The sequence below is a fragment of the Rhipicephalus sanguineus genome, chromosome 9 (assembly GCF_013339695.2).
Source record: "Rhipicephalus sanguineus isolate Rsan-2018 chromosome 9, BIME_Rsan_1.4, whole genome shotgun sequence".
Classification (NCBI taxonomy): Eukaryota; Metazoa; Arthropoda; class Arachnida; order Ixodida; family Ixodidae; genus Rhipicephalus; species Rhipicephalus sanguineus.
In genome coordinates this window covers 6,523,689-6,550,840 of record NC_051184.2, presented here as the reverse complement: position 1 = coordinate 6,550,840, position 27,152 = coordinate 6,523,689, and the positions used below count along the sequence as shown (strand labels likewise).

Genomic DNA, 27,152 nt, shown 5'->3' with positions numbered 1-27,152 from the left:
TGTCAATATGGAAAGACATTCCTTTGCCAATTGTGTTTCTTTTTCTTCATTTCATATTTTGTGTTTTGCACATGCACAGCCGTAATTGTAGCACAAATTAGGAGGGAAGATGACCTAATTGTGTTCCTGTCTTTTGCTTTATCGAGATTTTTTTTGTCCTTTTTGTGTTTATAACAGTGGAATATTCAACAGCTGTATCTATTTTACCTGCAGTAGTGAAGAAAAAGCTAGAATGTAGGAATTTTGAATGAATTCATTGCCTCTTTTTCTTATTCATCAAAAGCTGTTTGTATGTTTTCATTGGTTTTCAATATTCTGAAATATTTAGTTTATTGGTGGTACTGTACTCATTTTCACTTTATTTGCACTTTCAATTTCATTCATATTATCTGGTTCTCAATACACAAGAGTTCGTGTGCAAGCGCACTTGCTTCATTTGTCTCACTTTCATGTAGTTCTAATTAGATAGTAAACCTGCAATAGTATTCAGACTCTTTCTGTTTTCGAACCTGTCCAGTTATTATTAAACTTGCATTAGTGTGCCCATATTTTTCAACACACTAGTTGATATATACAATTTTTTCGTAGTAGACTCTTCAAATATGCTAGTGGTGTGTACAATGCATAGACAGCACACTGCAAATATGTGGCAGTGGTGGTTTAATAGGTTATTGCCCAAGGCTTACACATTTAGCATAATGCAATGCCAACTTTCTGAGCAGTTCAGCTAATGTCTAATGTAACAAACTGTAGAGCCTTTAATAATTAGAGAAGCAAGTTCATGTCAAAACGTATACAATGTTTGCACATATGAATCAGAGCTGTATGTGAATAATTACGTTCGTGCCAGCAGAAACCCATACATTAAACTCTGCATAAAACGGTTTATGCTCTGTTGACGTAATGATTTTGATTTCTGACAAAACGAGCACACAGAGGTAAAGTGCGCTCGTGGTGCCGAATGTGTCTGCCTTTCTGTGTCTCCGTATTCCTCAGTGTGCTGATTTTGCCATGAATCAGCAGCTTGCTCATACCCCTGCGTTTGTCAATCAGTATTGATTTAATTGGAATGTTTTAATTGTTTAGGTTATGAAGGGGCTAAGCTAGGTGGTGAGTTGCCAAACCTCCTGTGTATTCGATGGCCATTGCGATACTTTGTTTAAATTTAGCGCAGTTCCTGGTAGCTGTGTTTCCAGTTCCTTTGTAATGTTCCTACCATCATAACTCAATATACACTTCCTTTGCAGAACTGTTTGAGCAGGAAGGCGATGGCTGGAGCAAGCTGGGCTACGCGAGCAGCTTCAACATGGAGCCGAACTCATTGCCAGACAACGTCGAGCGCATCCATGTCAACTGCGTGTCACCGGACGAGTTCATCGAAAAGTACGAGAAGCTCTATAAACCCGTCGTCATCCAGGGAGCCACGGACGACTGGAAGGCCCAATACAAGTGGACCCTGCCCGTGAGTTTCTTGCCTGCTCTTAGCATCCTGACGTGCTGGAACACCTGAAAACGTTGTAGTGCCACATGAAGTAACATGCCTCTTTCATCCGTACTGTAGATTCTCTTTGAACCCCATTGGGCAGCGTTCAGCGAACATTTGATGGCCACTACTAAAGTGGTGGTAAACCACCCCTCGGGTTCAATGAGAAAACGCATCCTGCAGATAGCAGGCACTGCTATGAACATCTCAACCAAATCTTGCAGTTGTGTACGGCAAGGAGAGTTTACAAGCTGAGCACAAAGTTGCCATTTTCTCAGGCCCTCTTCTCATGCAGAGGCCTGTGCTCACTCTCATGGGAGCTGCCTGCGCCTGCCATTTGATGTCAAACAGCAGATAGCATGCTGTTGGCCAATAGCCGACATAAATCAAGAGCGGCGTTTGGATAAGATGGGCTTCGTGCCACGGGTTGTCGCCACGTATCGTCGCCGCAATCCGTAGTCTGCTTACATTACACAGTGACCCCCACTCCCACATAGGAATCGCAACGGGAGAGAGTGACCGCGTTTCATCACATGCGTTCAAGGTCAAGACGCGTGCTGATGTAACTTCTTCACTCTTTGCCACTCCTCCCTGTGTAGCTTTCAGTGCGATCGTTGTGATGAGAGAAGAAAGCACTTTAAGTTAACAACAAATTCCTATAGCTCCGCCCATTCTGGACGGATTCGAGAAATTTTTTGCGGCAATCAATTCATGTGGCAGTAAGCTCCAATACTAAGGTCATTTGGTGATTTCTTGGAAAAACTGTTCATGACACCTTTAAAAGGTGTCATGAACAAGTTGGTGTTGATTGATACGATATCATATAGCGATTGACATTGATTGGTCATATGTGTTACGTTTTGCGTTTACTGACATGTTTCTTTGCTCTCCCCTTGACAGAGGTTAGCTAGGAAGTACCGCAACCAGAAGTTCAAATGCGGCGAAGACAATGATGGCTACAGCGTCAAGCTCAAGATGAAGTACTTTGTCTACTACATGGAGAACAACAGAGACGACAGCCCCTTGTACATTTTTGACAGCAGCTTTGGCGAAGTGAGTGATTCGACGTTTTTTGCACCACACAGCTGTAGTACCAAAGCTTTTCCCTAAATGGTATTCACACAGAATTACAATTCCGAGAGGAATTGAAAGATTTACTGAAGCAGAAGCAGTCAGATTAGGAAAGGACAGGGGGGGGGTACCGCAGGTGCCGTTTTGTAAAATCTCATTGGCACAACAACATTGTGCTAAAATATTTGCTTCTACCAGATGCATACCTTCTTTAACTGCTGTTTGTCAGGCCTCTGTCCTCCTGTCAACGTTTTGATTTGTCTTGGCTAATGAGAGCTAAAGCACACATGTGAGCATGTGTGATAGATACATGCAGTTGCTCCTGTTCCAACAAAACAAACAAAAGGCATTCTTATACCAGACTAAACTTAAACCCCTGCAGTCCACTTTCATGTTTGTTACATGGCTTTTGCATGTTTCTTACAAGAGAACATTTACGTAGCTTTTCTTTATATAGCCGTAATCTAAAGTGTTTTTCATTCAGAAGCGCTGCTGCTACTAGTGGTCCCTCAACGCTTAGGAACTTGCGCCATATTTTTTCTGTAAAATTTATGTCACCAGGTGGATGGGTTGTTCTGACCTAAAAAAAATTAAGCAGTCTTTTTAAATATCTCTATGCATTGTAGCTACAGTTCCATGCTTCGACTGAAGATTGTTTAAGTGTGTATTTTTCCGTGTTTAAGTAAGGCCTTTGTAGGTCTGATTCACACCCCAATCAATTTAAGAAGCTGTAATATTAGATTAGAAATTTTAGATGTAATATGATACCCCTTATGTAATACTCCCTGGAGGTGTCTTTAAGGTAATAAAGCGATGAGATTATGTCATTGTTGTGTTCACTTTGTAATGGCCTCTGTACAGATGTTTAAGGCCTTATGTGATGAGTGCTTTATCATGCTTTTAAAACTACAGCATGGTTGCGACTTTGCGTAATCCTATATTTGTGCTTTCACTTGCAGGGTGTAGGAAAGCGAAACAAGATCAGGGTAGGCAGACGCAAAATATTGATCGTACTAAAACAAACTATGAAGCGCAAGTGCCATAAATATGAGTGTAATATAAGTGATATTAAATATTTTGATAAACTTCATAATATGTTTATGCATTCTTGTGCAGTATGCCTGCTTGCAAAACCCAGTAAGTATACTGATGCCACAACGCAGTAAGCTTTGTTGCAGTAAAATTACTGTAGTAGGAAATACGGTAGAACTCTACTGATCGTTGGCTCCATTTTGACTTGGAAAGATGCAGAAATGTGCCTTGTATTGACTATTTGGTGCAATCACAAGTGGTCAAAATGTATATGTCATTTGCATTGTCCTTTGTTTGCTCAAAGCAGACAGATAACAATGAATCTGTCATTCATACCCATGTAGTGTGCAGTATTGGTACACCAAGGGGTTATTCTGTACTAGTCAACTAAGTGGACTGAACATTTTAACACGCAATCTCATAATGATTTGACACAGTTGGCTGTGACGATTGGCACCAGCGCATCTGCTCTCGAGCTCTGACCTATCAATTCGTGCTAAAATGAACATTTTAGTGAGTGGATTAATTTGCATTTTAGCATGCGCCGCGTACGTCAACTTTGAACTTGCAGTCATTGTGATAAATTTCATCATGGATCTAGTACCAACAACTTCATTGTTGTGTAGTACCTATAGTCGGGTACAACTTTAGAAATGAGTGGCATTTCCACAGATGCTCACAAGCCTGCACCAGTGAGCGTGCACTCTAGAGTAATGTCATAAACCTCAAAGTCAATGACCCTGCTGTCAAAGAACATTGCCGAGTACATGAGCGGGACTATTTCTTTAGTAATGGAGGTAATCGGCTGCCCTGCTTCGGTCATCTGAGCGGGGCCTCTGCTGCCTTCTTAAGTTTCATCCTACTATAACGTTGCTTTACTTTTTTGGGTGGGATAAATGTTATTATTGATAGCAAATGCAACTTTCAACTTTCTTAGAAACTTTTACGTGCCATTTTTTTTACTTTTACTAACACTGCAAACACAATGAGTTGATTTGCATGTCTTGTTTCACAGTAAGTATCTATCTCCATTTGTGAATATGTTCACTTGGAACTTTCTTGCCGTTTTAGTTCAACCGACTGCATGTCTTATTGAATTTTACCTTTTTCCGGTCTTGAGTTTTGCCGTCCTGCTTGTGAAATTCGTCACAGGCATGTATGTGTTATTGTGCCTGTACACTGTGTAGATAAATGAACGTTTGTAGTGAAATCTCGTCTAACAGGTCCTGAAGTAACCGGGAAAGTATGTTCCACTTAACAGGGGTTTCGTTCACTGAGAAAGTTGTATGCGGGACCAACAGTGAAATACAAAACCAACCAAATTAGAAGCATTTGTTTTTTTTTAAGCAGCAATTTCATTTACCGAGATCCTACTGTATATGTACATACATACATACATACATACATACGTATGTATGCTTGACGATTAAAACGCGATACTCTGAGTGTGTTCCTGCTAGTAATGAGGGTGATGGCGAGGGGGAGAGCATTCGTGACACATGGTGACTGCATCTGGTAGACAGCCGTTCAATTTGTAGTTCTTTGTGGAGCCGGCACAGTGCTGCTTGCCATGGCTTTAAAACACTGTACTCACGTGCTGCGTCACGTGACACGGCTGGAACTGGCGAGAATGTGTTATGAAGGGTTGCAGCACTCTGCTGGATCCACCAAGAACCACAGATAAATGACTGTTTACTGGATGCTGTCACCATTCGTCACGAATGCTCACGTCCTCACCGTCACCCTCACCGATAGCAGCCACGTGCTCCAAGTATTGCATTTCAATTGCTGAGCACTGTACAAATGTATGTGCTTACGTAAACAATAATTTCTATGCTGTAATCATGCAGCTCCAAGAACAATGTGCAAAAGGAAATACTAGACTGTTATTGAAACTTGTATCTTCACACCTCTACTCAAGAATGTGCACATTGTGTGTCCAAAAGCTTTCAATGAAAGAAAGCTTCGATCGTCAACTGTTACACACATGTCAGGTTTTCACCACACTGTAAAGCAGGCTAATTTGTATAAAGCAGGCAAACAGAGTGAACAACTCGTCTCTTGTTGTTTGCACAGCACTCGCGCCGTGCCAAGCTGCTGGAGGACTACCAAGTGCCTGACTACTTCAGCGACGACCTCTTCCAATATGCCGGTGAGGAGAAGCGACCGCCGTATCGATGGTTCGTCATGGGCTCTGCCCGTTCAGGCACTGGCATCCACATTGATCCCTTGGGTACCAGCGCCTGGAATGCGCTGGTGCATGGCCACAAAAGGTCAGAACACACCTTCTTCTACTAATGTAACATTCTGAGCAAGTGCCCCCACTCGAGCAAGTGCCCCCTCCAATTTCACTGCTAATTTCAAGTTTCTGCACTGTTCCAGGAAAACGCTGCCTCCCCTCTCACGCTCTGTATCGTGATCACGCACCGCGTTCAGACCCGATCACGAAGTGCCTTCATCTGAAATTTGTCATGAAAATTTTATCTTTTTCTATCCCGCAAAATGATCACATCCAGAACTGCAGGCGCACGACATCAATGACAATTTTCAGGTTCCCGCGAGCAGAAGCACTGCCTTCGAGATCTGTATTTACAATTTGATGATGGTGCCTGCGGCGCACTAGTCTGAAATAGCAAGGCCTCCGAGATCTGTGTTTGTTGTCCAGAGCTGTTGGGTTGGCATGGGATCATTATCGGAGGTGCTTCCATGCCATGCTTCCAGCGGTCTGATCGTGTTGCCTTTGTTTTCCTTGTGTTAACCATTGTAATGCGCTGTGTCATGAACAAGAGACAGAAGACTCCTGAGGAACTCCATGTTCCCCAGAAGTCTTTAAAATGGCGGGAAGACTTTGCTGCCGCCATCTTGAATTTTGGTGCTATTCCAGGAAAGCACCTTCCCTCCACTTTGCTAATAATTTCGAGTTGTTGAGGGAGGGGGGGTCCACTTGCTTGGAATTTTACGATATATGTGAGATTGGAATGAGATGCCATCTGATATACTGACACATCAACACATTCATGAATCAGCTGATAATTCAAAGACTGAGGTTTCTCTTCTTGATAACTTTTGAATGTAGACTGTTAAAAGGACACTAAAGGCAAATAACAATTTATGTCAGAGTGAAAGCTCAATGTATGACAACTTCTAAAACGGCAATATTATCAAGAGCAGTGTCCTACTCCCCGAGAAATTAAGCTAAATGTATCACATGATGAGCGCCACGAGTGGGACATTTTCGAAGTGATCCCTATGACGTATGAGAGTCTGCCTACAATAACTCACTAGTAATCAAACTAGCAGCAATAAAAAAAAGAACCCTCCGTGCATCAAAAGACGTGATAAAATGCTGTTTGTTCGTTTCCGTTTGACTGATGGAAAAAGAACCTCGGTGGCGTTGCCATGGGGAACGGCGCGCGCGGTTCAAAGGTTCCGTTTTCGCCGAACTGCGCTTCGCCCGGCGCCCTGCTTCGCTCACGCGGTCGCGCCTCAGTGGTAGTTTCGGGATCGCGTACTGCCGTGTGTGTTTTGCGCGCTCGTGAAAGTCGCTCTGACAGAAAGTTTGACAAAATGCCGCATGCAACGACGCCGGCACTACGAGCCCTCAAGTAGCATACCGCGTTAATCGGGGCTCAAGTTGCTGAATTGGAGCCCAGCGTCACGGGCCAATGTCTCTTTGTCAAGTTCTCCATGCACATCCATTGCGGCGATTGCGGCAAGCTTCGATGGCTTCGATGGCCGTTGTTGCTGCTGTGGGTCCCGCTACTTTCGCTCTGATGCTACTAGTGTCGGCGGCCGCGCAGTAAATGCGGGCAACGTTGGGCACGGCAGCAGTGACGTATGAAAGTCGTATTTCAGGCGGGTGATTTGAAGTGCGCTAACGCGGTGTGGACCACTAAAACGTGATTTTATTTCAAAATAAGCACTTCCTTGGCATAAAAGTAGCACTATGAGGTTTCTGGACCACTATTTCAACAATCAACGTTGACTTAATATTTGCCTTTAGTGTCCCTTTAAGTAACTGCATCATTGTGCGATGTTCTGAATTCAGCAAAACATCTTTGATATGGGTTTCACGTTGCCATGGGTAAGAAAACATCTTAGCTGACAAGCATGCAGTTCCAACAATCCAAATGTTCTGTTTGAGATCAACGAGATGTATATTGCAATTTATGCAAAAATTTAAAACCTTGCTAGGGGCATTTCGACATTTTGACTTAGGCTGTAACAAAACAGTATCTAACTGTTGAATCACGTTCTGAACATTCATGTTGGTTACGATAAATGCCGTAAGTGAAAAAGCTCTAGGCCAGATTCGACTAATAGGCCTTAAAATTTGAGTACATGGCTGGTGTCTACACCAATCAAAATTTAATATTAACTTGGTTAAGCCAGATATTAAACCAGTAATCTGATGCCTAGCAGCCAGTAGTCTCTATAATTGACAGAATTTGAGCACTAGTTATATGACCTGGTGCTTCTTGTTCTTATCATGTAGAGCATAGTGCCATCACCTTCAATGCTAGTGGTAATATCATACTGGTATGAAATGTGAACAAGATAATCAGGCAATCAAGCACCTCGTCAGACTTGCCAGTGTGTGTGCGACACTGATTGGATTACCAAATCCAGACACCGTCCTATATGTGAAGCACACTTAGCGCTCAAGCTAGTTGCACATCTTAATCTCAAATAGTTGACTATGAGATGCGTTCTGTTTTTATTTTCATGCCATGCGGTTTTCATTCTGGCACTCTGTCACGTTGATCCCCTGTTGAGTTTGTGTGCCCGAGCCTGCTTTCAACTAAAAAATAAAATTCTAATGCTTATGTGCGCTGGTGTTTTTCTACATCTGAAAAGCTTCAAGCCTGTCAGGTTATCTTGAGCCTTCACTTCTGAATGCGCTTGCTCTCAAGCAGCGTATACGCATGTTAACCACAACTGATGCTTTCACGGGCTTTCGTTATTGTACTGCTTATGGTTTTGTTTCATGTGCACATTGTATACTTTACAACTTCGACAAATGGCTTCATGGTTGGGCTGCTTGATGATTTTTCGTTCATTGTATCGTCAGGTGGTGCCTGTTCCCGACGCACACGCCAAAGGAGATGCTGAAGTTGAGACCCGAAGATGGTGGCAAGCAGGGTGACGAGGCCATCACTTGGTTCCGTCTGGTCTACCCGAGGACGCAGCAACCATCCTGGCCCACTGACTGCAAGCCGGTGGGTACCACTTGTAGCAAACTTTGCTTACAAGACAAAATTTATGCAGCATGAAAGCTGTTGTGCTAGTGTTACAACATGTTGCTGGAGATGTGAAAACTTTGTGCCTATCAACTGTGCAAAACCACCAAGGATGAGGAAGGAACACGACACAGTGTCGTGTCCTTCCTGACATTAATTAGAACTAACAGAACAAGAAAGCCAAGGAAAGTATACGGGATGTTATTTTGTAGTAATTAGGATGTAAATGTGAAGAAAGTAAAGTGGACAAAAAGATAACTTGCTGCTGGCAGTTCCTGGTGTTCCTGGTGGTTTTGCACAGCTGATAGGCACAATGGATTACCAACTCGCCCAGCGCTGTGTACTCTGTGCCGTTTTCTGGCCGCAAAGATGTGTGCACATTAAAATCAAGGGTGTGTTATAACAGAGCAATGTGATATTTTCAGGGGTAAGAACAAAGGTGTTGGAACATGTGAACCTTGACAACCAGTACGGGTGTACTCCTCTTGCTGAGCTGTGTCATTTACAAAGTGTACCTTGAATAACTAGCCCACATCAACGTGTTGCAGAGATAACACGAAAGGCCTATGTAATTACTCTGCTTTTGGCTAATGTTATTATTCTAACTTTAGACTGCCAATATCATTTGACCGAAGTGTCTTAATGGTATCGATGACAGCAGTCTGCATGTTGTGACTGCTATTGAAATGTTCCAGCTTATATATTGAAAGGCAGCGTTCACTCTGGAACTTCCTTAGGTTCCCCGAGCAGACACGATTACTTTTAGGTTAGGCTAGGTTAAGTTTTAAGCTATAGATTTTGTCGTCTCAGGCATGCTCGCACACATGCTACTTGAGGTCGCAACAGCAGCACTTTTTTTTTGCAGCTGGAGTTGGTGCAGAAGCCCGGTGAGGTGGTGTTTGTGCCAGGTGGGTGGTGGCACGTGGTTCTCAACCTCGACCACACCATAGCAGTGACGCAGAACTTCTGCAGCCGCACAAACTTCCCCATTGTGTGGCACAAGACGGTGCGCGGGAGGCCCAAGCTCTCACGCAAGTGGTACGAGGCACTCAAGGTGAGGCTCGCACCACAGTACTCAGCAGTGTTGTTGCACTGTATCTGGGTTTAGCTTATTGCAGTTTCTGTGGGATCCTGCAGTGTCAAATACCATATATACTCATGTAAGGGTCGCACTTATTTCCCATGATTTTTACGATCTCGATGGAGTGCAGCTCTTGCACGAGTCAGGCCTATATCTTTGCACAAAGACCTCGTACTGTTGTTGTCACTGTTGCAGATAACACCGTAAACAGTGCCGGGTGATCACACATACTTTACTTATGGATGCTTGGCGTTGCTTTCGCCCTCGCTGCTATTTGATGAGTCCGTCTCACGAATGCATTCCCAGAGGTAGTCATCTTCCTTACCATCTATGCGATTCACAATTAGATGACGTGATTACGGCCATGTCACACGATATCAGAGTACTCATGATAGGCGCAAAAAACCGTTGCGCCATCTAGTAGCGATTTGTGAACTTGTGCTGGTGCACAAATTTGTGCATTTGGCAGCTAAAAATATCTTTCCCTTCTTGAGAATTTCGGCTCCTAAGTTAGAGGTGCGGCCTTTGCACGAGTATTTACGGTAGTTTGTATAATTCTTACCAATGTTACATAGGTTAAAGTGAAAGAATTAGATACTCATCTGTAGTTTGGCCAAGCCTCGTCACAGTTTGCATCAGCTAAAAAAACATGTCATCTGGCCAAACTTCCTGTTCTTTTTGGTGGGAAAGCATGGATCTGTAGAATGAACACCAAATTTGCACTGTCATGAATAACAGTTTTAAATTAGAACCTAATGTACTGTTGAGTTCTCGAGTTAGCTTATGTGACTCTCACATGTACCGTAAGTTCTCATTATAGCGAATGCTTACCTTGTCTTAAATGCCTTGCTGTAGTGTGGCTGTACAACAAGAAGAATCATGTAGATAATATGTCTCTTTCGGTGATTGAAGAGTGACAGTAGTTCTGTTGTACTGTGTCTCATGTACAAGATTGCAAAAATTAGTGGCAATACATAATAGAATAAAGTTTCTAAGCGTTTCATTCTTGTGCTCTCTTTCTTCGACCAGGAGCATAGGCCCGAGCTGGCCGCTGTTGCCGACAAGGTGGATGTGTCTCGAGACTCTGGTGTTGCGTCGGACAGCTCTTCCGGCTCCAGCTCATCCTCATCCGATTCCTCCTGCTGTTCGAGCTCTGACGAGGACTCCGGCAAAGGGAGCCTAAATGGCTACAAGCGCAAGAGGTGCATTTCGCGGTTTCCTGCAAGTGTTTGATGTCGCTCGACCATCGAGCTTCGTGTGCTCTCGGCCTTCTTCGCTGAGCTCTAGTCGATAGCTTGTGCATGTATGCGCTGGTGTCCTCCATATTGCATCGAAGTTTTTCTATAGGGATGGCCCTTGTAGAAGAAATGAAGGCCTCTGCAGTGCAGAGTGGACTTTTTTAAAGGGCCGTGCAACACTTTTTCAAGTAATCATTCAAAAGCTGCAAAATATTTACAATCCGTCACGTACGAGCGGAGTTACAGGTATTTGTCGCATGCTGTAATTGCTTTCTGTCTTTTTTGTCGTCCCGATGAGCGCGCTGGAAGCTAAGCAGGGAGGGATGGCACGGGGGAAAGAATTTGTCACGGGCGCATCATGAGCTTGAACACTTTCTTTTTCATTTTTTTTTTTCTCTTTGAATGCGCGGCTTGCTTTCAGTGCAACCGCGAGTGCGCACGTGGGTACATGGCGGCTTCTTGCAGCGGCTGCAGTAACTGCCGTATGTACTCGCATAATGAACGCACTTTCTTTTTCCGAAAAACCGAAGCAAAGTTGGCGCATGCGTTTATTATGTAGGGTAAATTTTATGGAAATTTTTCCAGGATGACAAAAAAAATGCGGTAAGGCAAAAAAAAATTTAGGTAGCTTATTTTTTGCGGTAAACACACACGTACACTATTTGGAAACAGCTTTTTTGTTGCGCTTCACTCATCTTCCGTCGTCCAGGTCGCTGGCCACTTTGACATCTTGCTTCCACAACTGGTCGTCCTCGCTGCCATCCGGCGCATTTGCAATTCCAGTCTTCTTAAATCTCTTTGCGATCAAATCAGCATCCAAGATCCAGGAGCACACCTGCACATCAGATGGCCTCTTAATCTTGCCGGTCGACATCAGAGTGTGCCCTCCATGGGCCATCCAGTCTGTGTACGAGTGGCGCACTCTGTCTTTGAACGGCTTGTTCACACAAACATCAAGGGGCTGCTGCACCGAAGATAGTCTATATGGAATGATGGCTGTCTCGGTGCGCAGCTCCTTCAGTTCCCGACGCACATTCTCTCCCAGGTGGCCGCAAAAACTGCCGAGCATGAGGAGAGACAGGAGAAGCAGGGTGCCAGGGTGCCTTCCCCAGACTGTCCTGACCCAATCGGCCATTAGATCGGCCGACATCCATCCTTTCTCTTGGGCTCGTATGTGTATGCCAGCTGGGAAGTTGCCCTTCGGCACGGTTTTCCGTTTGAAGATAACGTACGTTGGCAACTTCCTGCCATCTGCTGTGATAGCCAGCATTACCGTGAAATGTTGCTTCTTGGCGCCTGTCATTTTAACGAGCACGCTGCGTGGTCCTCTCTCATTGACCGTCCTGCTCATCGGCATGTTCAAATTGATGGGAATCTGGTCCACGTTCCCGATTTGCGACAGAAGAAATTCTCGGTCCCGCTGCAGGCGTATCACAAACTTGGAAAAGTCCACTACCTTTTCTTTGTAGCAAGGAGGCAGTCGCTGACAAAGGGATGTGCGCCTCCTTAAGCACAGTCCGTTGCGCTGCATGAAGCGTGTCGTCCACCCATTACTTGCTTTGAAAGCGGTGGTCGCGAGGCCATGCTTCAAGCTGTGGCTCGTGCATGCGTCCTGATCATTTCATGCGAAATGACACAGCCTTCCTTTCGCAGGTCCTGGGCATATTAAGACCTCTTCTTCCACAGCAGGAAACTTTCCGGTCTTCGGTCCCCTAAGGGCACGCCGCTCCCTATTTGTAGTGTGCAGCATGTCGCTGCTTCCACCATTAACACACACAGATTTCTTTAAGTCCAAAATGCTTACCGGCAGCACGATTTCCTTGCTCAGTTGCATACTCCACAGCTTGACACCGGCCGTGTAGGTCACATTTCGGCCCATCGTCCTTAGCAGAACACAAGACGGGCTAAAAACAAACACGCAATGGAGTGGAAATGTCTGGTGGGAACAAAAAAAAAAGTAGGGCTAGAATGGCTAGAATGCTAGAACCCATGTCCCTGTTTAGCGTCGTTAAGATTGGCTGTCCCACCCGGCCTCGGAAACTCCGCCGCTTCGGTGGTAGATGGTGCTATCTTCGGCAAGCTGTCTCTGCGCACTCCCGCCGCCGGTTGCCACCGGCCCCTTAAAGTTTCATATTTGCAGGAAGCGACCGTTGGCTGACGTGGACAGTTTCGCAACCTTCGCTCGCTGTGTGCTTATGAGCTGCGATGTCTCTACAATCGCACTGTTCCTGAATCCTGCTGTGATGCACGGATACTTCAAAAACAAGTACAAAAAGAGAGGGACGTGCCGCGCACAGGTAGAAAGAAAAACAAAGAATGGTGCACGGCAGCATGTGGAGGGGAGGGGGGATTGAACCGAGGGGCATCGGCATAATAAAAAAAAAATGAAAAAGATCAACGGGCGAGAAAGTGCTGCGTGTAGGTTCGCAGGACTGCAGTGGATGAATGTAGGGGATGCGTTTGTTACATGGGAGAAAAAAATCCAAATTTTGACAACTGATGTTGGGGGTGCGTTTATTATTCAAGTGCCTTCATTACGTGAGTAAATATGGTATACAGCTCACCATGCTCAAATCAGCCAATGGCCGTGAATTTGGGTATATGGCATCATTTGTAGAAAGAAGAGGGAACAATTTCTAGCTGGACTGAAAATGAATTGTAAATTCCGGGCCGTGTGCTGCGCTATAATTTTGGCTCACGTGTTCTCAGGAGCCTCAACTGCCAATCTTCAGCGTTTTCTGACCATGCTGAAAAAGTGTTGCAAGGCCCCTTATAAAGAAGGAATTCGGGCTATATTCGTCTGGATACCTTGGATTGTTCATTAGTTGGTTCCCACGGGAGCTTATTAACACAACAAGCCTCACATTTGGTGCAGTTGGGGACGTGAAACAATTTCATAATATATCTAGGCAGGAATTCTTGAGGTAAAGGTTCCTGTTACAGTTTAACCTCGATGCAACGAAGTACGTAGTACACATTGGAAGAAGTTTTGTTCCATGATGACATAGTTGTGCTGAGGTTCTGGCCCTTCACTTGCTCCATTGATGTCGCACATTTCTGAAGCCTTAAATTGTGATTACCGCTAGGTTGCCTTGTGATGAGATTGGTGTGTTGTTGCCAGTGTTCTTCAACGATGTACTTAAGAATTATCTATCATGTCAAAATTCTGTTTTTTAAACAAAACTGGGAGACGTCACTGACGGGCCAATCAGTATCTGATAATAATAATATCTGGGGTTTAACGTCCAAAAACACTATATGATTATGAGAGATGCTGTAGTGGAGGTCTTTGGAAATTTCGACCGCCTGGAATTCTTTAACGTGCACCTAAATCTAAGTACACGGGCCTCAAACGTTTTCGCCTCCATCGAAACTGCAGCCGCGGCCGCCGTGATTTGATCCCGCGACCTTCAGGTCAGCAGTCGAGTGCCGTAACCACTAGACCACCGTGGCGGGACAATCAGTATCTGATCTAATACAATATGCTTCTATGAAGTACAGTTCCTGCTTTGCACCGGTGATTTGCAACATTATTTCTCATGGCAGTCACGAAAGAACTAACTTCTAAACTTGGCAACGATGTTTACCTCAATGTTTTAAGGTGCATTACCACTTCTTTTGTTCTTCTAATGAAACAGTATATGTCCAAACAAGCTCATTTTCTTTTGGTGCTCTTCAAAACATTTTGTGTTGAAATTGTAGCACGAATCTACTTAGTTAAATCGTAACAGAAAAACACGCATTTCAAAGGAAGCAAGAATTAGTAACAAAAAAGTTTGTTACATCGCAAACTTCGTTGCGTTGAGTTCGGCTGCAATGGCTGTTCGCAACCATCTGTGCCAAATGCTTACGCTTGCCTGTCTCCTTCTTTCTCTCCTGCTTTGCGCTCTGTTCTGGCCCAGTCCACCACTCGTGGTTGCCCAGTGGCACTGGTCATTCTTTGAGCTCATCTGGAGGGGCCTTCATATCTATTGGAAACTTGTGTTTGTAGTACCGTGGCGAACCTATGACAAGGTACGCAATGCTATGATGGTGAAAGCATCCACGCTTTCAAGAACGTGTTCTCTTCGTAGCCACGCATCACAGCCGTTGTTTCTTTGTTAGGCTGGTGAGGATTGGAATCATGGTTACTGGCTTTCTACTGCTCGGATGCAGTGTTTTGAACTAGACACCAGTATGCACACTGTTGTAAATGCACACTGTTGCCAGCAGTGTTGGCAATTTTAGTGTGTTACCTTTGTTAAGATTGCATAAGTGTTTTCTGGATCCCTTTGAGGCCATTATTTAAAACGGCTGTTAAGTTTTAGGTTCATTTCAATCTACTGTTAGAGACTGAACACAGTTCTCAATGCTCATAAGTTGTGACTGTGCTAGTGTTTCTCGTGACATTGCCTTCTTTCATTAGGATATGTTTTCTTGAGTACATATAGCTCTAATCTACAGCCCATATTGTGGGCTGTAGAAGTTATGTAAAAAGATGATAAAAATAGTAGGCTTGTGCGAATAGTACATTTTATGTTTGAAGCGAATAGTGATTTTGGTCAAATAATTTCGAATCGAATTCGAATAGTATATATCACACATTATAAAGAAAAACGAGCATATTTGTCATGACCCAACCAACCTGCATTTAATTGTAACAAGGCATGTGCAAATGTCATTCTTCTTGGTTCAAAGGAAGTGGAAGCAACTCTAAATAGTAGCAGGATTTGGCTTTCGGTAGAATGCAAGTGATAACCTGTAAAGTATGTTACATTTTAAAATTTACTACACTTGGAGCATATAAGCTGGTACAACAAGTAAAAAATGATGAATCTATGTGAGGGTAATACGTTCATTTAACCTTGAAGTGGGGCTTCGCGGCAGTGCGGATTTTCCCTGGATAGGTGTATTCACGGTTTAGCATCCCTCCACTGCAGTGAAACCACCTTTACAGGAGATTACAGACTGCGGATTTTTTTTCAAGGTGTTTTCACGGTACAGCACCACTGCACTGCAGTGAAGCCATCTTTACAGGGGGGGTTACAAGCGGAATAATATACACCTATTCGTTCCTTTCGAATACTTCGAAATTTTCAATAATTTAAATTCAAATCGAAGCAAATTCGAATACTGTATTATTCGTTTGAATATTCGAAGTGCTCGAATATTCGCACAAGCCTAAAAAATAGCCTTGAAAGAATTTGTAACAATTCCTTCTGGTGAGACAACATACTGGTGTCACTAAGCCCTTGCAGGTTCTTTCTTCATGTTGATGTGAAACATTCCTCCTAGTATAATTCGACTGGTAATTATTTTCCTGCTCACTATACCAAATTGAAACCAACACCCCGCGCACACTTTTTTTTTTTTGTCAGCTATTTCTGATGTAACACATGGATTATGAAGTGTTGCCATTTTGCATGTTATGTATGCCACAATGTACAGTTTGTGTATGTTCTGCATCCCTTTGTAGGCAAAAGCATTTTCTCGGATTTAGTGCAGCCATTTTGGAACTGAAAAGCACGACCTTGCGTGCTGCTGCACCAGGCTATTCTAAAACCACCAGTTAGCCGACATTAGGCTACAGCAGCTGTCAAGTCATTGGCTTGTAGAGGGGTGTGCAAAAGTAAATAAGTAAACATGTTGATTCAGGAAATCTAAGAGTGAGGTCTCAAAATGGCTTTGCTGCTATCACTCTGACTGTGGCTTAGGCTTGTGTGTAGTGTGTATTCTGTGAAGCTAGTCTTTGTTACTGTGTAACAAATTAGTATAGTATTAATAAACTATGCCTTTTTGACATATCGTTTCCACATGACTTCGTTACTTACGCATACCACTCCTGAATTATTAAAAAGAAAGAGTGTTTACTTGGCAAGTATTGTAAATTTCTTTTCATATTCAGTGTGCTACAGGAGTGGTATTTATGATCGAGAAAAACATGGCTGAGTGACATTTGACAACAGACTGATAACAAAAACCCAATTCAAGTAATTGCATCTACCTGCATCATTGGTTTAGTGTCCAGGAAGTTACACGAGTCATAAAGGTGTGTTGTGGTGCGCATTCAGTTTTCAAAGCTCTTCTTTACAACATCGCAGATGGTAGCAACAGCAAGTTAAAATCCAATTAAGTGTTCATTCTAAGAAATTGCATCCAAATAAAAATAGAGAAGGCAAATAAAATTCTAGTACCATTTTAAATTTCTGTAGCAGAAAGTTTTAAGAAAACTACTGGAAAGATGGCAGAATTTTTTTATTATATACAACCACATTATTCAACACCATGATTGAAGCTGAAGTTAAATCGGGAGTGTGAGTTTTATCATCAGCTATCAGCAAATGAGTAATTGCTGCCAACTGATTAGTAATTAGGAATTTCTATTCAGCATCAAATTAGGAGTCACTAATAAGCCATTTTATTCTGTCCAGCATACATAAGTTTGGCACAGGGATAATTTTCTAGTCTACTTTGACTTCACGTTGGTCTTTACGAACACTATTTTAATACTAACGTGACTATAATAAAACTGTGTGCAAGAATTTATCAAGTGACCACATGACTATTGTGCGAATGCCATTCCATCACGAGTGCTGAAATATAAGGTTGCACAAACAAAGTCTGGTTTTGTGCATGTACAAGTTGTACAAAGGACTGCTGCATTATGCAAATCTTTTACGAGCTCGTAATGTTGTGTTCGTTGCATTGCCTTGACGAGACATTACATTGTTTTTGTACTTGCAGAAAGCGCTCCTCCAGTAGAGAAGACCGCAGGGAGCACAAGCGGGGTTGCAGCAGGTGTTGAGAAAGTGTTTCCGTAGACTGGTTCCAAGTGTGCGTGTGATGCCAAAAATGGAGATAGATGGAAGAAGGCAACCGTCATCACCCGTGCCAGCGTGACGTTAGCCTGTGACGGCAGTGGACATTGCCGCCTAGACGAGTTTTGTTCTTGAGACTGCAAGCACCACGACCCACATCTCACCCCTGTGACTTTGCGCCCCCCTCCCTTTTTTGTCACTTTTTTGTCAAAAGAATGTGGCACCATCCAGCATACGTGCCGGTAGAAATCAAGTCACGAGTGTTACTGTCCAGTTTTCTTTTTTTTTTCCCCCCGCTGATCATCATTGCCACATGGACAGGGCCTCGATTTTGCATAATTATATTTTAAGCGACCCATCGTTCTACCATTTTTTTCACCAGTCATTATTTATGGTACTTAGTGGCCATTCACGTTCCTTCTGTACTCATGCTGCCATTTGAGAAAAGATCTTTCTGTGCATCATTGTTCATGTGTAATAAAAAAGAGGTTACGATTATTTAACTGTGGTGTCAAGCTGCTTCAATACATGCAAGTAGTCGACTTGCTGTGTGTGGATTGCCTCTTCATCAGCCATGGGGCTAAGGTATCTCACTGGGAAACTTGAGGATGTGTGTTCGATTCCCTACCACAGTGTGTGATTCTTGATGGGAGCGAAATGCAAGAAGAACCATGTACTTAGATGTAGCTGCATGTTACACAAGCCCAATGGTCAAAATTAGTGTGGAGTCCCCCACTACGGCGTGCCTGATTATCGTATTGTGTTTTCGGAACGTAAAAACCTAGAATTCAATTATCATTGCTTGTTCACTGTGCGTATTGACAGTCTCGTAAAAGTGGAGATAGGTTTAACACCCGGAGGTTTCTCTACCACAGTGCGATTTCCCAATGTGAAGGAAAAATTACCACACGGGAAAAACACGAATGGACAAAGGGAGGCAAGTTGGACTAGCGCTGACTTCCTAGCTAAGGTTTTATTTCAGTAAAGACACATATAAGTAGTGGAAAAAATTGCAAAACTGTGCAAGAGACAAGCATTGTGTATAAACACAAACTGGCGACAAAGTTGAAGCATTATCTAACAAATGATAGTACACACGCCACAGAATTAGTCCAATACAGCAGCTGGTAGAGAGTAACAACAAAGTAGCAACTCTTCATCATCAGTGGGGCACATAAGGCTCGCTGCTCGTATATTGTTTCGAAAAATTGGGCAGCAGAACTGTATGTGTCTGAACAGGATTTTTATGACCTCGATTTTCTCCCTGTGGTCACTAACCTTCTTGCGGTGCCATCCTGGACATTGTCAAATTCGGCCATGTTGTCAATTTCTGCCATTGGTCAACTATGATTGGCCTAGAGGGCTGCTACAGCCTCTCTGATTGGCCTAAAGTGCCGGCATTATGAAATTTGACAATATGGCAGAACTTGACAGTGTCCAGGATTGCACCCCCGGATAGACTTTCAAAATGCGCTACGTGATGCAACAGGCAACTAGAATGCAAAAAAAAAAGGGGGGGGGGGTCAATGTAATCCATAACAGAAGGGAAGGAAAGTGATATATGTGGAATATAAACTATTTGTCTACAGAGGTTCTAGCGTCGTGTTTGATAAAAAGGCTTGTGAAAGAAAAGTTCTTGAAGTTGTAAGTTCTTCTGTAGTGGTTGCTCTACAGGTGATGACAGTCCGCTACATTATGATGTCCGTGCTAACAAAATTCCTCTTGCTTGGAAGAAGCAGAACTTTCTTGATTGTGTCCACCCATTCGCGGTTCCCAATGTATAAAAAGGAAGTGTCGAAATACGTCATAGTTGCCACTAGGGCGGCACGGGGGAGGAGTCGACACCCCGCCATAATCTTCGCATGTACCCCCCTAGTCTAAACACAACACATAAGTTCCCAGCCTTTCTGCACCTTGAATGATTGTTGTGGGTGTCCCCACCCCTGGTAAAATGATCCTGGAGCCGCCCCTTAGAGTCACTTTTGACAGACAGATAGTCAAATTGCGATTGCCCTTAGTACCGGACTTAACCGGTCGTATGCGACAACCCATCCGACCCGGGAAAAAAAAAAACTTGTCACACATTTTGCGACAGGTTGATGGAGGTCCCAGGCCTGCGGACGCGTGCAGAAAACGGCGCCAGTTTTCTTTACATGCCAATAACCACTCCAAATGTACATTCGTCCACCATACCTCATTGGATTGTTCGTTTGGAAATAACGCACCGCTAATTTAAAATTCAAATTTGGCGCGATCACCTTTTTTTTTCTTCCTTTATTTTAGACCCAAGTCAGATCCCTCGACGCTGTAAAGGCTTTTGCATTTTCTATGTTTTGAGGTACTGAGATGGCGTATTTAGATTTTGCGCTGATCTGACCACATTTTTATACGATTTGAGCTGACTGTAGAGGGCGCAAAAAGCGGCGCAACGACTTCCGGTGTAGCGTGCGTGCGTGATGTCTTTCCGGTTTATTCCGTCATGGCAGCCGTCGCGTTGCGCACGGAGGAGCTGAGAAGGTGAAGTTGAGAAGGGTGACAGTGAACAGCCGAGGAAGCTGCCGCAATACCACAGAGATAAAGGTGCAAATATGCGCGAACGACCGGCCAGCTGAAGGAGTGGACAGGGACATTCAAAGGCCTTCATCGGTGAGAACATTTTTCCGTTTCACTTTAAGTGACATTTTTTTTTTACTCGGACGTCTCTGGAGATTGCTCCCGCGTTCACACGGAGAGCCAGTCCGTACGTTCGGGTGTCTACGCCGCGTTTTTCTGCGATTCTCCTTTCTTGTATACCGAACTACCCAAAGTCAGGAAACAGAACATATCCGGAGGTCTCTTCATCTTGTTAACCCATAGCATTACGCGGAAAAAAAAATATAATAATAACGTATCTCTAGAAGCCCCCGAGCAGTGCCGTTTTTCGGTTCAGCTCGTACATGAACGAACGCACTTGCCGAGCTAATTATATAAAAAAAAAGAAATGACTTTTCGTCTAGCCTTTTTTTTTGTTTTGTTTTTTTTCTCCCCTTCACTGCGACTTTAAGAGGTTCCCCCACCGAGCTCGTCAAAAGGAGGTAATTTCAAGCGCCTATATTTGGGGCACCGCTCATAAGCGCCCTTCAAAACTGAGCTCGGCGAAGAAGGATCATATGAGGAGGAGCACGGCTTCTCGTTAATATTTTTGTCTATTTTCTTCGCTCTGCGCTTCGGCTATATACCATCCGGCCAGCTGTAAGTGTCGCAGTCTCTTTCGCTTAGCGCGCGAGTGTTGTTTGTTTGTGCGCTTCGCGTTTTCGCGGTCACCCGTATTTTGCTGCTGCTCCGCTCGGTTTCCACCGCGCTGGGGCCCGGTCGTTTTGGCACTTCTTCTGCTCAGTTCATGTATATTTAACTTCAATGGGAGGCAGCTATCCAAAGTGGCGCCGCATCCACGGAGCTGGCAAAGCGCGGTGATGCTAGCGGAGAGACGCGTCCAGCGTTCTTCTCGGGTGTCCGTCGGCGTCAATCGCGACGTGTTGTCATTTGTCGCGCGTATGCCTGCTTGGCGCATCTGGCGTGGTATCGGGTTTGACGCTGAGCTTCGCCCCCAAGCCGTGGCTTTTCCTATCGTCGAGTGCGCCTGGATGCTGTATCTTTCGCCAACTGGCCACCCTCGCGGTTTAGCTTTCGTAGTTTCGTGCGCTGGGCCAAAGGAACCCCACTTTGCGCAGACGCTTTTTTTTTAAATTGTTGTGTTTAACGTAGCGTAAGATTGGGAGACTGGCGGAGACTGAGGCCAACAGTAAATGTGTGAACTCGCGTCTAACAATAAATGCTTGAATGCGTGAACTCGCGGCAATGGCAAATTGCGCTAATTTGGAACCCCTTGCTTATGAGACTAATGAATCGCTAAAGTAGCTACTTCGCACGAAGTGTGACAATGAAAAAGGATTAAAAGAAAGGCAGAAGTTCAGGGGAAGATAAAAGCTTGAAGACATGAGAAATTCGTGAACACCGCGGGGTGTCAGTTGCAGCCACAAGAAAGACAAGTCCTCTTGTCGGTTTCGACAAGAGGACACGAATTTCGATCGCAATCGAGCTCGATCGGGATCGAGTTTCTTGATCGAGATCGTACTTGTGTGCGCATGATGCGGAAGGGAGCCAATCACGGTCGTGAAATTCGATTGAGGTCGGTGGTCGATCGCACGTGCTCATGACACCAGTATAAAACCTGAAGTCCCAAACAATCAGTTAACACCGAAAAGCGGCGATTCCTTAACTGCGCTTTTTTAGAATAGACATTCGATGCAGAATATCTGTCCCGTTCGTTGTAGACAGCTGTTGCGAAAGTTTCGGTAAAATGAAATGGCCGGATACTCATCGTCGTTTTTGGTTAGGGCGATGATATCACGTCATAAGTTATCTCACGCATCGTATTTGCTTTTGTTCCGTCTTTTCTCCTGATAACAGAGCTTCAAGTTTTACTTAAACGCACTGACACTGCGTGGCTGTGGAAGACCTGAAATTTTCAGGGAACTCGATCTGAAAAGTTCACGAAAGTAGCGAATCATTTTCAGTCCAGTTGGTTTCAACCAGGGAAACTATATGGTGGTTATGTTTTGGTATGCCAGAGGGAAACGATATTTTCAGCCGAATTTGCTACAATTCGCAAATATAGTAGCTATAGTTTTGATATAGTTCTGTGTGTGTACACCTCGCCGGGTGGCATTGAGTATCACGATACACGGGATCTAATAGTGCATTCTATAGAGTGTACTGAATTCAACTGACCTATATACATCTCACTAAAAGTGGTTGCTCGAAAGTATATGTGGGCCCGCAGTAACTGTTTTGGATCCGCGGAAGGGTCCCTGCGGTACAGACCCGGCCTCGAGGCGACTTTACACCCGCAAGCTTCTCATCAATCTCCCCCACGTGATCCCATCATCTGCCATGACCACTCTAAGAAAACACACGCATATCTAACGGCCGTACATTTTTTTACGCCGCATGGCTCAACGCTAAGGCTGTCATTTTCTTTCATAAACCTCCTAAATACTAACTATACTTATAGTTTTTAACTTTATTGGTAATCTGCCGTTTTACCTGCCGTTTATGAAGGGAATTATAAGGGGCCGCTGCCTATCCCCACCCCCTACAGTTGTATGCTCCCTAAAGAGCAGGGGCGTAGCCAGGAATTTTTTTCGGGGGGGGGGGGGGGGGTTCAACCATACTTCATGTATGTGCGTGCGTGCGTTTGTATGTGTGCGTGTATATATACACAAGCAAAATTGAAAAATTTCGGGGGGGTTTGGACCCCCCCAATCCCCCCCCCCCCCTTGGCTACGCCCCTGCTAAAGAGGAAACCATACAGTTAGAGTCACTGTATATGCTACCTTTACGTAGTAGAGTAGCGCATAGGTCCGGCTAGCAACCACAGCTATGCGGCAAAGTCGCACTTCGTTTTTGCAGGCGACATGCCTACTGTGTCGCCGATTAACCTGTCTGGCGTGTCGAAGACCGGCGATAAACATTGGCTGTCGATGGCTAGTGTTAATTCAGTTCGCTGCAGCGGCGGCGTCGAGAAATAAAAAAATTGGCCCAAGCGGCAGCTTGTCCGCAATGCATGGTTGCTAGCGGCCTTGGAAGACAGATGCGCAACTCTGCTACCTAAAGGTAGCATATACAGTAACTCTACATACAGTAACTCTACCACCCCCTCTGTGTGTGTGTTCTTGCGCTATGACGAAATCTTTACTGAAGAGAGAGGGTTACCAAGGTAGCACGCGCATGCAGTACAAAAGGTCACGCTTATATTAACCCTTTTGGCAGCCTTTCCGTTCTTTTGAAACGCATTTTCAGGCGACGTTGCACGATATGTGCAAACTGCCCGGCTAAACCGTCGTTTTTGTTCCATCTCGTCCGTGATCAACTTTTCGAGTCTATGAGCAACATTAAATTAACGCTGACTCCCTGGGCACGCCCTGTCTAACACTTATTTTGCTCAGGTGCACCCCCCTCTATACGCTTTTCGTGATCCACGAAGAGTCGGTGTGTATTTTCGCGCAAGGTTTCTGTATTTGAAGACAACTCCTTTCAGGGCCTCTTCTGTTACGGCAAACGGTGATGCCTGATAGCCCTGACCGAATTAAAGTACCGTTTTCACTCGCACATTACCGGTACACGTATACTTACTCGCCACAGCATCAATCAGTATAGCGCTAACTAGTGCTCAACGTAATTGAGCAATCTGCGAGAAATCTATACAAGCTTCGATATGTTGCCGCATTGGCTCAGTGCTTACGGTGCTGGGCTACTGACCCGAAAGACGCGGTTTTGGATACCGGCTGCGGCGGTCGAGTTTCGATTGAGTCAAAATGCTAGAGGCCTGTGTGCCGAGCGATGTCACTGCACGCTAAAGAACCTGTGGTGGTCTAAGTTACCGGGAGCCCTCCACTACGGCGTCTCTTCATAGCCCGAGTCGCTTTGGGACGTTGAACCCCATCAACCAGCCGTCAACCAACCATACTTCCAATAATATATGTACAATTTATTATTTCTCGTGCCCGCCGCTGCGTACTGGTGGTTATGGTGCTTCACTGCTGACCCGAAGGTCGCGGGATCGAATCCCGCTTGTTGCTGCCGCATTTCGATGGAGGCGAAATGCTAGAGTCCGGTGTACTCAGGTTTAGGTGCACGAAAGAACTACGGCGTCTCTTGTAATGATATATCGTGGTTTTGGTACGTTTGTTTATTGTTTGTTTGTTTATTGTTTTCGCGTCTCGAATTGGGCTGGTTGATATACACACTAAATTTGAACAAGATGAAGAAGAAAGGACAGCGCCGTGTTTGTGTCCTCTCGTGTTCGTCTTGTTTTAGCGCTGTTTCATCGCTCAAATCCATTATTTATTGTTTCTCTCTATCTCTTTCTTTTTTTCTCATGTATTACGCGCTTAGCGGGCGCTTGAGGAGTAGCCGTCGCGTTTGCGCACTTGGCTGCTTTCACACGCTGCACCGTTTTCTAGTGAGGATGCGGGGGCACTTGACTCTCACGGAGGACGTACTACAAGAAGAGAGCGAGAAACGAGGCAGGACGACATCGCAAGATGGGCGACACAGGTCGAGCGTGACCGCGTCGTTTGTAGCGCCGTCGGCGTGTTCCTCGACCGAGAGTGGAAGGAGGTTGCCGCGGGTAGTTTCACGTTCACCGCTCGCGTTCCCGTAGCGCGAAAACGAGACCCGCGTAGCTAATGCGATTTGCGAGCCCTAGTAGGAGCTCGGCTGGACAGCCTGACAGTCAATGCGGCCGGGTCACGCGCCGTCTCCGATGATGTCGGCGTTAAGGGGAGCACGCTGAACAGAACAGTAAATCAATGTGCCGGACTGGAGTGGATATATAGAGAGAGGCCCCGTTTTTTACAGCGAAGGTGTCTTAGTCTACCCTGCGTAGTAGTAGTAGTAGTAGTAGTAGTAGTAGTAGTAGTAGTAGTAGTAGTAGTAGTAGTAGTAGTTACTGGCGTAGTCAGGGGAGGGGGGCTTGGGGTTTCAACCTCCTCCCCCCCCCCCCCCGAAACTGTTCGATTCTGCATGCGGATATATACACGCTCACATACAAACGCACGCACGAACATACATAATGTATGGTTGAACCCCCCCCCCCCGAAAAAAATGTCTGGCTACGCTACTGGTAGTAGTATCATAGTAGTAGTAGTAATGCCGCTGTCTAAATACAACTGTCATTTTCTCATAAACAAATGCTGTATAGACATAAACACACGCGAAAATGTAACCAAGAGTGCCTGTTGATAATTAACGAGTCATTTTTATCCGATTTAGTATATTTGCAATATTTTTTTTTTATTCCTCCAAGAATTGTACTAATGCCTCGAACAAATTGCAACCTCTTCCTCCCTATGTGGACGAGCTCGGATTCCCCCCCCCCCCCCCCCGCCTCTTTCCCGTCCCCATCATAACTGACGCCTTTGAGTGTCGGAAATTGTGCCCAGTTTTTCTGAGATTTTTCCGAGGCGTGGAGATTGCGCTGGAAGCCAGTCAGAGCGGAAGGATCATGTACTGTGCACTTTCTAGCAAGTCGTCATAATGACAAAGTAATTAAGTATCTGATAATTGCAAAAAACTAGCGTGTACTTAGGTTTATATGCGCACCGCTGTAGTCTTTTTTTTTGTTTGTTTCTGTGTGATCACTTATGTGCCTTTCCATTTGCTTGCCGCATTTTTGTTCATGCTTTGAAAAATTTTCTTTGTAGTTCTCACTGTTATTCTTTATTCCTATGCTTTTTAGTTATTTTTGCCATTTTGTTTGTTTCAATAACTTGTAACCACGCAGAGGAGGTTCCATTTCAGTTTCCAAGTACGGGACGTCCTTCTGTATATACACATCATGTAATTATCACGGTTTATTAACACGAATAAACTGATTCTGATAAAAGAGGCCCAAGAGGTCAAAGTTAATTAGGAGGTTCCCCGTAGGCGTGCCATTAATGATATCGTGCTCTTCGCGCGTCAATGCCTCAGAATTTATATATATATATATATATATATATATATATATATATTATATATATATATATATATATATATATATATATATATATATATATATATATATATTTGCAGAGAATAACTTCTTGGACGCCGGTAAATAGTATGAATAAAAAGAAGACACACGTCGATAAACAGAATGGTTTCTTTACGTTTCGGCCGCGGGACCGGCCTTCGTCAGAAGGCCGGTCCCACGGCTATATGTATATATATATGTATATATCGAAAGCGCCCTTTGCCACCACTGGACCGAAGTAAAAAAAAAGAAATAAAGAACGGCGTACACAGATATGTACGCGTTAACTTCGCGGTAATAGGATGACTATTTAAAGAAACTCAAGTGTTCCACTTAATTAGTATTTCTCGCCGAAACCACAGCATTAGTGTGCGTCAATGTGACATCAGGGTGTGTCCAGATAAGATCGAACACGAGGTCCCGGTCACCATTCCCGATTTTGATGAAATTTACTGTAGGTCTAGGCATTACAACCAGAACAATGGTTTCGCAGTTAGTATTGCGAAGAAAAATTTTTTTCGCCTGAAAAAAAATATACAAATTTTGGCCGCAAAAAACACTTTTCCGCCAATTTTGCGATTTCTTAATTTTGAGCGCACCTAGGGAAAAAACGGTGCACTTCTTCGTCACAATATTTATTCCCCTTAAAGAAC

The 27,152-nt window shown here is 44.3% G+C and overlaps 2 protein-coding genes across 4 annotated transcripts in view; both read left to right on the top strand.

Annotated features, from left to right (window-relative positions):
* The window catches only part of LOC119404522 (bifunctional arginine demethylase and lysyl-hydroxylase JMJD6), a 122,654-nt gene extending 104,273 nt beyond the window's left edge, over nt 1-18,381 (top strand). For all 3 annotated transcript variants that reach the window (XM_049418911.1, XM_037671045.2, XM_037671044.2), the window contains exons 2-8: nt 1,248-1,462; nt 2,384-2,536; nt 5,663-5,859; nt 8,658-8,805; nt 9,692-9,880; nt 10,937-11,109; nt 17,869-18,381. In XM_049418911.1, coding sequence (XP_049274868.1) covers nt 1,248-1,462; nt 2,384-2,536; nt 5,663-5,859; nt 8,658-8,805; nt 9,692-9,880; nt 10,937-11,109; nt 17,869-17,929 — 1,136 coding nt within the window. In that variant the 3' untranslated portion in view covers nt 17,930-18,381. The remainder of the gene's footprint in view (nt 1-1,247; nt 1,463-2,383; nt 2,537-5,662; nt 5,860-8,657; nt 8,806-9,691; nt 9,881-10,936; nt 11,110-17,868) is intronic.
* LOC119404517 (uncharacterized) overlaps nt 1-27,152 on the top strand; it is a 152,304-nt gene that overhangs the window by 79,075 nt on the left and 46,077 nt on the right.